Source organism: Lontra canadensis, unplaced genomic scaffold (assembly GCF_010015895.1).
Source record: "Lontra canadensis isolate GAN:19392208 unplaced genomic scaffold, GSC_riverotter_1.0 scaffold80, whole genome shotgun sequence".
NCBI classification, from domain to species: Eukaryota; Metazoa; Chordata; class Mammalia; order Carnivora; family Mustelidae; genus Lontra; species Lontra canadensis.
Window position 1 is genome coordinate 9,614,828 of NW_022631074.1, and position 12,505 is coordinate 9,627,332.

The following is a 12,505-nucleotide window of genomic DNA, read 5'->3' on the forward strand; positions in this document are numbered from 1 at the left end:
GAGTAGGTGGTATCTCAATGTGGTTTTAATTTGAATCTCCCTGATGGCTAGTGATGAGGAACATTTTTTCATGTGTCTGATAGCCATTGATATTTTAACTTTTTAATTTACTGTAATTTTGATTTTTAATTTCAGCTCTTTAGATCAATTCTGAAATATCATAGTCATTCACCTAAATGAATATATTAGCTATATCGGACTGAACTTTTGTATAGAGGATAATAGGATAAGTTTTAGGATGAGGGAAGGGATATACAGGCTTAAAGATTTTGATCTTTATTCTAAGAGTGATCATAAGTTATATTTAAAGGTTTAAATGCAGTTGCATCCATGGGTGTGAGAATGGTGTTGATCTCAGTGGTTTGGTATTTTATAAAGGTGACATTGGCCCAAATGCAGACAGTGGTAAGAGAAAATACTAGAAAGTGCACATAGATTATTAAAGTGTTATGTCAGTACTCTAGATGGATGATAGACTTTTGAGAGAAGTGGATGGTTACAACAGATATTAAGGAGATAAAAGTCATGGGTTTGATAATGGTTTTGACAGGGTTTCAAGGGGAGTTCAGTGTCAAGGGATGAATATCAGGTTTCTTTCTTTAAAAATGGGATAACGATGATGCCATTAACTGAAAATGGGAAGGCAGGATGATAGTGATAGTGTTGGAAAAGACTGAATTTGGATCTGTATATTCTGAGTTTCATGAGTCTTAGAGACACTGAAAGAAACTATCAGGTGGTTGGAATGTGACAACATCAAGAGAAATGAGAGAAAGGAAATTCATATGACCTAAAAACTGCTCAGGGGCAGTTTGTCAAGTCGCCCTTGCAGGGCACTCTATTGACACAAAGTGTGCTTCTAATTGTCACACTTGTTGTGTCTGGGTTATTCCCTGATTAGCTCACAATGCCCAGTAGAACAGCTTCACCTCAGTCCTACAGGGAATCCATTGGTAGCTTTCACTGAGGGAATTCCAAAGTTTTTTTTTTTTTTTCTTTTTCATGAATAGATTTGAAAAAGAGTACAAATAAACATGTCCCCATGTTGAGGTTTCCAAGGAAAATCTTTGCCAAGTAATCACTGCTTCATTCTGCACCTTCCACTTTTCTTCATTTGAAGTTTCCAAGATGAAGTACAGCTGTGGACATGAAAACAGCCAGCAGCTTCATCAGTTTGGTAATTCATAAAGATGACTGGCCCCAAAAATGTAAAGTATGGTAGAGGGAAATTTACATTTTTTTTTTTCCTTTGGAAACCCACCATCTTTCATTAAAGATACCCATCATTTCTCACTCTCCAAAAGACATAAAGAAACTGAGCGAGGGCACTAGGATCTAATTTCCATTATTTGTAGTTTTTCAATCTGCTTGTTTGATAGTGAAATATCCAGGTCAGAAATGAAAATCCTGGCAACCCTATGAGATTTTCTGTTTCTCTTTGGTATAGACATTCTGGATGCTTGTCATGAGTACTAAATGTTTGATTGTTGAAGAGAAACATATAATATTTCTTTTTAATAGTAACAAGATAAGAGAAAAATGAGACAAATGAAAAAATAATGATAACTGAAAAGTTTCAAAGATTATTTCATATTATGGACAAATTTCTTTGTCAGGCTAAGGACAATTAAGTTATATTGCTTAAACTTCCTTAATTTGTTAATGGAATTGTGAAAAAATAACTAAAGTCACCACTGATAATATTCTTCAGCCTCTTAATTCCAAATGGGTATATGTGTGTATATATCTATGTGTGTGTGTGTGTTCATAGGGACACACACACACACACTCACACACAGTGTATATCTACATCTATCTATCATCTATCTAAAAAAATATATATATATACTTATACACACATATAAACATATATAATATAGAGATAGGTAGGTAGATAGATAGATATAGAGAAAAATCCAAGTTCTTATTAGCCCTTGACTAATTAGGAAAATAGGGTGTATCAAGTATGGGTTTAAAGTTGTCAAGGAATCAGAGTAGGCTCATTCAGAGCAAAACCTCCCCCTTGGAAATTAAATGACTTGCCATCAGTGTCCATTAAGGCCAATTTTTAGAGGAGACATTTCAGTCAGTCTCTGTGCTGCTTGTATTATGCTTCCACAGCTTCTCAGGGGTATATACTTTAAAAGATAATTTTTTAAAAAAGATTTTATTTATTTTTTTGACAGAGAGAGACACAGCAAGAGAGGGAACACAAGCAGGGGGAGTAGGAAAGGGAGAAGCAGAGTTCCCACGGAGCAGGAAGTCCAATGTGGAACTCTATCCCAGGACCCTGGGATCATGACCTGAGCCGAAGGCAGACACTTAATGACTGAATCACCCAGGAGTCCCAAAGATAAATTTTTAAAAATAAATTTTTCTTGTTCTATTCTCAGAGAAGATGGAAAATAACTCATTCTTCTCCCTAATGTTGAACCATTAAGAAAAACCTTGCCTATGCACCTATTTTAAAGGCAAACAATACAATTTTGGTAAATAGGTAAAATTTTTGTGTTTTAATCAGCAGGAAATAAATATATAAAATTGGGTTATTCATTTTACTCTGGGAAACAATGAATTTACACATCAAATTACAGGCAGATTTTTTCTTGTAGATGATCTAAGAATCTAAGACCAAAGTGCATTCCCTTCTTGTGATCTCTTCTGTTTAATTCTTCTTTTAATTTTAATTCTTTAATTCTTCTGTTTAATTCTTCTTCCTTTGTTTTATTACTTTCCTATCACCTATAGCAGAAAATAAATATTAACAAGCTAGGGTCTATCATTTCACACAGTCTTTCTGTTCATATGGTTATTTGCAAATATACATTTGCAAATGTGTGGATGTGTTCATAGGTATACAGAGTGTTGCCTGTTTGTTTAAAGGGATAATATTTAAAAAATTATTTGCATCTTATTTTTCTCACATTCCTAATAATTATGGAAATTACTTTGAGAAAAGTGGTAGAGCAATAACATTTTAAATGACTGCCATAATATTGATTAGTATGATTATACCAGGATTTGTTCAACCATTGCTTCATCCTGTTGGTTTACATATTATTTCCAGTCTTTTGCCACTATGAACAATGCTGCAGTAGACTTCTCTCCTTATGAAATATGTTACTGCTATAGAATGGATTGAAGTCATGGATCACTGAGTTAAAAAGTATGTGTATTTTTATTTTTTAAAAAATATTGCCAAATTGTTTTTCAAAGTGTTAGTAATTGAGAATGATGATTTATTCAATAAATATTATTACTATATTTGCCTATCTTGGAAAAAAGTAAGAATGTCTTCCTTTTCTATGCTTGTTTTAAATTGAAACTGGATTGTGGTACCTGGGTGTCTCAGGTAAGTGTCTAACTCTTGATTTCAGTTCAGGTCATGATCTCAGGGTCCTGAGATCAAGCCTTACATCAGGCTCCATTCTCAGCATGGAGTCAGTTTGAGATTCTCTCTCCACCTCTACCCCTTCCGCTTCTCTCTCTCTCTGTCCAAAAATAAATAAAATCTTGGGCACCTGGGTGGCTCAGTGGGTTAAGCCTCTGCCTGTGGCTCAGGTCATGATCTCAGGGTTCTGAGATCGAGGCCCAAGTCTGCTCAGCGGGGAGCCTGCTTCCCCTCTCTGTCGCTGTCTGCCTACTTATGACCTCTCTCTCTGTCAAATAAATAAATAAAATCTTTTAAAATAAATAAATAAATAAAATCTTTTTAAAAATAAAAAATAAAATCTAAAATTGCTATTGGATCAAGGACTTCAAAGTAAAAAAATTTAAAAAAATTTAAACTTTTTAAGAAAATTCATAAAATAAATATAATTAAATATATTACAAAATCCTTGATAGGGGTGCTTGGGTGGCTTAGTTGGCTAAGCATCTGCCTTCCACTCAGGTCATGATCCCAGGGTCCTGGGATTGAGTCCCACATAGGATTGCTTGCTCAATGGGGAGCCTACTTCTACCTCTCCCTCTGCCTGCTGTTCCCCCTGCTTGTGCTCTTCTCTCTCTTTCTCTCTCTCTCTTAGTCAAATAAATAAATAAAATGAAAAAAAAAAGACTAATATAAGAAAGCCATAATAAAGAAAGATAAAATATGGATATATTTAATCTAATGGTTAAATTTATGAAAATAGAGTATGTATCAAATTTTTCACAAGGTAAAAGATGAATAAGACTTTGGAAGAATATTTGTAATTAATATAGGAGGTAAAATATTAGTATTTCTCAAATGCAAAGAAATATTATTTATTGGTAAGAAATGTCAAGTAAGTCAATGAAAAAATAAAAGCAGAATTGAAAGGGCAGGTCATGGAAGAATATGCCAAAACATTCAATAAATGTGGGAAAATATGTTCACACTTCCCAGTACTCAAGATGTGCAAATAAAATAAGACATTATTTTTCATCCCTCAGATTAGCAAAATCTACTGGTTGTCAGAATATGAAAAGGCCATTCTCACACTTACTGATAAAAATGTAAATTGAAAAATCATCCATGTACTATATTAAATTCCAACAAATACATGTGAATCAATCTTTGGAGCCTTTATTTGGTTTTACTACTATATTTTCCTATTTCCATGTCACATTACATTCTATTAAATGGCTTTATGTTTTAACACTACTGCATACTTGACTTTCATACAGTTCATATTTTCCTTGTCTCAAAATATCTTTATTTTATAAGAATTTTATGCTTTTGCTATCACATTAAAAAGCAATTAGGGTTCTAACTAAAAATAAATTGAATTCTACTGACATATTTATAATACTAAGTATTCATATCTGAGAACATATTTTGGCTATTTCTTTAGAAATTGTATAATATTCTTTGGTAAATTTTTATTATTTAATTCACATAGGTCTCACATATTTTAAAAATATTTCAATGTATTTTAAAGTGTACAGTTATTATAATTGATATATTTCCCTTTTATTTCTCTTCCTTGCTTGCAAAGTAAAACATCTAGTGATTCCATATGTATTCATCCTTCATCTGGTGCTTATTAAAGTCATAATGTTCTTTAAGTATGATAATATAAGTTAGAAAAATAATGAATTTATTTTCTACAATTATTATGACATTTCATTATATATTTATTATATTACTTTCATATCTTAGATGTATTGCAGTTTCTAAAAAAATACCATACAATAATGGTCAAAGTAAGCATTTCAATCTGTTCTTAATTTGAGGGAGATGCTACTTTATTTAGAATGTATGAGATTGGTTTTCATAATCTTTAGCATATTTCGTTCTCAATTTTCTTCTTTTTACAGAAAGAGAGAGCTCAGGTGCACCCGTGAGTTGGGGGGAGGTGCTGAGGGAGAGAGGGAGAGAGAATCCTAAGCAGGTTCCATGCCCAGTACAGAGCTTCATCGGGAGCTCAACCTCACAACCTTGAAATCATGACCTGAGCTGAAATCAGGAGTTGGACATTTAACCAACTGAGCCACCCAGATGCATCTAGCATACTTTAAAAAATTCTATTTCTATTTTTGAAGATTTTAAAATTAGAGGATGATTATTAAATTACAATCATTTTTTTTCCAAATAAAATAAAATAAGCCCACTTCTCTTATACAGTAATGAATTCCATATATATACCATTATATGTTCCCCCTAATTTTTAGGGACAGTTGTCAAAATACATATTGTTTGTAAAGAATACTCAAATGTAAAAGTATATGTTCTGATTAAAAGGGATACATGAATAGGGAAGATAAATTTATTTTCAAATAAAATGTGACTATTTTCATGGTATTTTATGACTGTGTTCTTTACTTATTCTTTCATTTCAGTGATCAGCTTCAGTGAATCTGATGGAAACAAAACACAGGTGACTGAGTTTGTTCTCACAGGACTTACAAATCTTCCAGGGCTTCAAGTCCCCCTGTTCCTGATGTTCTTGGTCATCTACTTCACTACCATGTTGGGCAACCTTGGACTAATTTTTCTCATTTGGAAGGACCCCCACCTTCATACCCCTATGTACTTACTCCTTGGCAGTTTGGCCTTTGCAGATGCTTGTTCCTCATCCTCTGTGACTCCCAGGATGCTAATGAATTTTTTATCTAACAATCATATGATATCCCTGGTTGAATGCATCACCCAATTTTATATTTTTGCTTCCAGTGCCAACACAGAATGTTTCCTTCTGGTAGTGATGGCCTATGACCGCTATGTAGCCATATGCAAACCTTTGCTTTACCCAGTGGTGATGTCCAATATCTTCTGCATTCAATTATTAAGTGTTTCATATATTATTGGGTTTTTTCATCCTATGATGCATGTTAGTTTATTATTTAGATTAACTTTCTGCAAGTCCAATGTAATACATTATTTCTACTGTGAAATTTTACAACTGTTTAAGATTTCCTGTACTGACCCTAAAGTTAATATGCTCCTGATTTTTATATTTTCAGTCTTTATACAATCTATCACTTTTATGACAATTATCATCTCTTACTCCTATGTCCTCCTCACAATTCTGCAAAAGAAGTCTGAAAAGGGCAGGAGCAAAGCTTTCTCCACATGCAGTGCCCACCTGCTCTCTGTCTCTTTGTTCTATGGCACTCTCTTCTCCATGTATGTGCGTCCTGGGTCTCGACTAGCTGAAAATCAAGATAAAATATATTCTGTATTTTATGCAATAATAATTCCCCTGTTAAATCCCTTTATTTACAGTCTGAGAAACAAAGAGGTTATAGGTGCCTTGAGGAGAATAATAAATACATAATAGTTCTTAAGGGAAATTTTAAACTTGTTCTTTTCAAACTCTGCAAAATACAAGGGATCTGAAGTTACATAAATTAGCCCTGGCTTTACAATTTTGCTAGAAGGCAAAGTCTAGGGTAGTTTCTGAGTGCTGTGTGATGAAAGTCAACTTCAGTGGATATTTATTTCAATGGAGGAAGATTTTAATATCACACAGAACTGAATTCTTTATGAAAAATAGAACATCTTTTTAAAATTAAGTATTTAGAATTTGTGCTTTTTTACTCTGTAAATTTCCTCTAAATTAGATATAATAGTTTATAATTTTATTGTGGCAGATATTTGACAGCATGTTTCTTTGTTGAAGCTGGTGTGACTGAGCTAAGACAATTGCCTAGAGCCTGCATATCAAAAATCTTGCTGCTTTTCCGGTTTATATCCCCACCAACAGTGTAAGAGAGTTCCCCCTTCTCAACATCTTCACCAACATCCGTTGTTTCCTGTGTTGTTAAATTTAGCCATTCTGACAGGTGTGAGGTGATATCTCACTGTGGTTTTAATTTGTATTACCCTGATGATCAGTGATTTTTTTGAGCATCTTTTTATTTGTGTTGGCTCTCTGCATGTCTCTGGAAAAATGTCTATTCATGACTTCTGCCCAGTTTTTAACTGGGGCTTGGACCCACAACCCTGAGAACAAGACCTAAGGTAAGATCAAGGGTTGGATCTTCAACTCACTGAACCACCCACATGCCCCTTGTTTATTTATTTTCTGTGTGTTGAGTTGTATAAGTTCTTTATATATTTTGGAGACTAACCCTTTATAAGAAGTGTTACTTCCAAATATCTTTTCCCATTCCAAAGGTTGCCTTTGTGCAACCTTTGTGCAGAAGATTTCTCTTTTGATGAAGTCCCAATAGTTCATTTTTGCTTTTGTTTCCTTTGCCCAAGGGGATATATCTAGTAAGAAGTTGCTACACTTGAGGTCAAAGAGGTTGCTGCCTATGTTCTCCTCTAGGATTTTGTTGGCTTCTTGTCTCACATTTAGGTCTTTCATCCATTTTTAACAAATTTTTGTTTATGTGCAAGAAACAATCCAGCAACTGCACTACTAGGTATTTACCCAAAGGATACAAAAATACTGATACAAAGGGATACATGCACCCCAATGTTTATAGCAACATTATCAATAATATACAAATTATGGAAAGAGTCCATCAACTGAGGAATGGATAAAGAAGTGGTATATATATATATACCCCCACAAAAAGGCCACAAAAAGGATGAAATCTTTCCATTTGCAATGACGTGGATGGAGCTAGAGAGTATTAATGCTAAGTGAAATAAGTCACTCAGAGATAAGACAAATATCATATGATTTCAGTCATATGTGGAATTAAGAAACAAAACAGATGAAGATGGGGTGGGAGAAGAGACAGGAAAATCATAAAACAGACTCTTATCTATAGAGAACAAACTGAGGTTTGCTGAAAGGGAGGTGCGTGGGTGGGGGATGGGTTAAAGGGGTAATGGGTATTAAGGAGGCACTTGTGATGAGCGCCAGATGTTGCATGTAAGTGATGGATCACTCAATTCTACACCCGAATTTTTTTTCATTTTATTTTATTTTATTTCTTTGCAGTATTCTAAAATTCATTGTTTATGCATCACACCCAATGCTCCATGCAATACGTGCCCTCCATAATACCCACCACCAGGCTCACCCAACCCCCTAACCCCCCTCCCCTCCAAAACCCTCAGTTTGTTTCTCAAAGACCACAGTCTCTCATGCTTTGTCTCCCCCTCCGATTTCCCCCAACTCATTTCTCCTCTCCATCTCCCAATGTCCTCTGTGTTATTCCTTATGCTCCACAAGTAAGTGAAACCATATGATAATTGACTCTTTCTACTTGACTTATATCACTCAGCATAATCTCCTCCAGTCCCATCCATATTGATACAAAAGTTGGGTATTCATCCTTTCTGATGGAGGCATAATACTCCATAGATATATGGACCACATCTTCCTTATCCATTTGTCTGTTGAAGGGCATCATGGTTCTTTCCACAGTTTGATGACTGTGGCCATTGCTGCTATGAACATTGGGGAACAGATGGCCCTTCTTTTCACTACATCTGTATCTTTGGGGTAAATACCCAGTAGTGCAATTGCAGGGACATAGGGAATCTCTATTTTGAATTTCTTAAGGAATCTCCACACTGTTCTCCAAAGTGGCTGCACCAACTTGCATTCCCACCAACAGTGTAAGAGGATTCCCCTTTCTCTGCATCCTCTCCAACACTTGTTTACTATCTTGTTAATTTTGGCCATTCTAACTGGAGTAAGGTGGTATCTCAATGTGGTTTTGATTTGAATGTCCCTGATGGCTAATGATGATGAACAATTTTTTTCATGTGTCTGTTAGCCATTTGTATGTCTTCTTTGGAGAAGTGTCTGTTCATGTCTCCTGCCCATTTTTGACATGAGTATCTGGTTTTGGGGTATTGAGTTTGAGGAACTCTTTATATATCTTGGATATCAGCCTTTTGTCTGTAGTGTCAGTTGTGAATATCTTTTCCCGTTCCATGGGTTGCCTCTTTGTTTTGTTGAATGTTTCCTTTGCTGTGCAGAAGCTTTTGATCTAGATGAGGTCCCAAAAGTTCATTTTTGCTTTTGTTTCACTTGTCTTTGGAGACATATCTTGAAAGAAGTTGCTGTGGCCGATGTCAAAGAGGTTACAGCCTTCTCCACTAGGATTTTGATAGATTCCTTCCTCTTGTTGAGGTATTTTATCCATTTTGAGTCTATCTTTGTGTATGGTGTAAGAGAATGGTCAGGTTTTGTTCTTGCATACATAGTTGTCCAATTTTCCCAACACCATTTATTAAAAAGATTGTCTCTTTTCCATTGAATATTTTTTTCCTGCTTTGTTGAAGATTAGTTGACCATAGAATTGTAGGTCCATATCTGAACTCTCTACTCTTTTCCACTCGTCTATGTGTCTGTTTTTCTACCACGCTATCTTGGTGATCACAGCTCTGTAGTAAAACTTGAAATTAGGCAACATGATACCCCCAGTTTTGTTTCTCTTTTTCAAAATTTCTTTAGCAATTTGGGGTCTTTTCTGGTTCTATAAAAAATTTAGGATTGTTTGTTCCAGATTTTTGGAAAATGCTGGTGGAATTTTGGTCAGAATGGCATTGAAAGTGTAGATTGCTCTAGGCAGTATAAGACGTTTTAACAATGTTTATCCTTCTGATCCATGAGCATGGAATGCTTTTCCATCTTTTTCTGTCTTCTTCAATTTCTTTCATGAGTGTTCTGTAGTTCCTCGAGTACAGACCCTTTACCTCTTTGGTTAGGTTTCTTCCCAGGTATCTTATGGTTCTTGGTGCTATAGTAAATGGAATAGATTCTCTAATTTCCCTTTCTGTATTTTCATTTTTAGTGTATAAGAAAGCCACTGATTTCTGTACATTGACTTTGTATCCTGCCACATTACTGCATTGCTGTATGAGTTCTAGTAGTTTGGGCTGGAGTCTTTAGGGGTTTCCATATAAAGTATCATGTCATCTGTGAAGAGAGAGAGCTTGACTTCTTTTTTGCCAATTTGAATACCTTTTATTTCTCTTTGTTGTCTGATTGCTGTTGCTAGGACTTTTAGTACTATGTTGAACAACAGTGACAAGAGTGGGCATACAGATGCAGGGAAAAGAGGGGCCACAGGTACTCCAGTGTTCATAGCAGCAATTGCCACAATCACCAAACTGTGGAAAGAGCCAGAATGCCCTTCAACAGACAAATGGATAAAGAAGATATGGCTCATATATACAACAGAATATTATACCTCCATCAGAAAGGACGAATACCCAACTTTTGTATCAACATGGATGGATCTGAAGGAGATTATGCTGAATGAAATAAGTCAAACTGTGAAAATTAATTATATGGTTTCATTTACTTGTGGAGCACAAGGAATAATATGGAAGACATTAGTAGAAGGAAAGGAAAAGTGAACTGGGGGAAATTGGAGGGACAGATGAACCATGAGAGACTGTAGACTCTGAGAAACAAATTGAGAGTTCTGGAAAGGAGGGGGAGTGGGGGATGGGTGAGCCTTGTGATGTGTATTAAGGAAGGCACATATTGCATGGAGCACTGGGGGTGGTGCATAAAAAATGAATCTTGGAACACTGAAAAAATAAAATAATAAAAAAAGAAATATTACCGGTGATAAAGAGAGACATTGAAAAATTATACAGGGTTCAATTCATCAAGAAAATGAAATAATACTAAATATGTAAAACAATGGAGCTTCAAAAAACTGATAGAATGGAGAAGAGATATATACAAATTCACAGTTATAGAATAAGACTGTAGTACTCCTTTTTAGTAATTGATAAAACAAGTTGAGGGGACATTAGTAAGAGTAGAGAAGACCTGAGAAATACTATTAACTAATATAATGATATTTATAGAATATTCCATTAAGCAGCAGCAAAATATACAGTATTTTTATGTGCACACTGAATGTTCACTAAAATACACCCTATTCTGGGTAATAGTTAAAATAATGAAATTAATGCAAAACATAAAACATAACAGAATTTAACTTGAAATCAGTAAGACAAAGATATCCATTAATTTTTATGTATTTAGCAATTAAAAACCATCCTTCTAGGAGTCCCTGGCTTGCTCAGTTGGTGGTATGCAACTCTTATTCTTGGGGTTTTAAGTTCAAGCCTCACGTTGGGTGTAGAGATTAGTTAAAAATAAAATCTTTAAAAAAAAAAAAAAAGCCTGCTAAATATCCATGGATCAAAGCGACAGTAACAAGTGAAGAATAATATATTTTAAATACAATGAAAATGAAAATACAAATATTTAAATGTGTGGGATATAGCTAAAATGGTCCTTATAGAGAAAGTTATATCATTAATGTTTATTAAAAAAGAAAAAGGAGTGATGTGATGAGCACCGGGTGTTATACGCAACTGATGAATAACTAAACTCTACCTCTGAAACCAATGATGTACTATGTGTTGGCCAATTCAATTTAAATTTAAAAAAGGATTGAATTAATGCTCAATGTTTCTACATTGACACTATAAAATGAACAAATTGAACCCAAAGCAAACAAAAATAAATTTATAAATTAAGAGCAGAAATCAATTAAATTGATAGAAAAATAACAAAAATAAATCAAATGAAAAACCTTGTTCCTTGAAAAGACCAATAAAATTTATAAGCTTTTAACCAAACTGGTCAAGAAAATAAAATATTTAAGTCACTAAGTGACTGAAAATGCAAATATCTGTAGAGAAAGAAGGTACATCATTAGAGACATTATAAATGTTTAAAGGACACGAAATACATAGTTTGAATAGTTTCATGTACAAAAATTTTGTCAACTAGATGAAATGAACAAATTCTCTGAAATCATACAAACTACCAAAGCTTAATCAAGAAGAATCCATCTCCTGTGGCGCCTGGGTGGCTCAGTGGGTTAAGCCTCTGCATTTGGCTCAGGTCATGATCCCAGTGTCCTGGGATCAAGCCCCATATTGGGCTCCCTGCTCAATGGGAAGGGTGCTTCTCCCTCTCCCACTCCCCCTGCTTGTATTCCCTCTCTCACTGTGTTTCTCTCTGTCAAATAAATAAATAGATAGATAGATAAAAGAAGAAACTATCTCCTTAATTTCTTTCTTCTGTCTTGTTGTTGGTATAGAGAAATGCAACTGATTTCTGTGCATTGATTTTATATCCTGTCACTTTACTGAGTTCCT

At 34.6% G+C, this 12,505-nt stretch overlaps 1 protein-coding gene across 1 annotated transcript; it reads left to right on the forward strand.

The window, feature by feature from the left end:
* The first annotated feature begins 1,128 nt into the window (after positions 1-1,128).
* Positions 1,129-6,740, forward strand: LOC116882056 (olfactory receptor 5AC1-like). The gene is made up of 2 exons (XM_032882256.1): positions 1,129-1,177; positions 5,803-6,740. The coding sequence occupies exons 1-2, from the start codon at positions 1,129-1,131 to the stop codon at positions 6,738-6,740; spliced, it is 987 nt and encodes a 328-aa protein (XP_032738147.1).
* The last annotated feature ends 5,765 nt before the right edge of the window (positions 6,741-12,505 follow it).

Coding starts and splice junctions, on each gene's coding strand:
- LOC116882056 (XM_032882256.1), top strand. CDS start 1,129: ATGAAGTACAGCTGTGGACATGAAAACAGCCAGCAGCTTCATCAGTTT. Junction 1,178..5,802: donor CCAGCAGCTTCATCAGTTTG/GTAATTCATAAA, acceptor CTTTCATTTCAG/TGATCAGCTTCAGTGAATCT.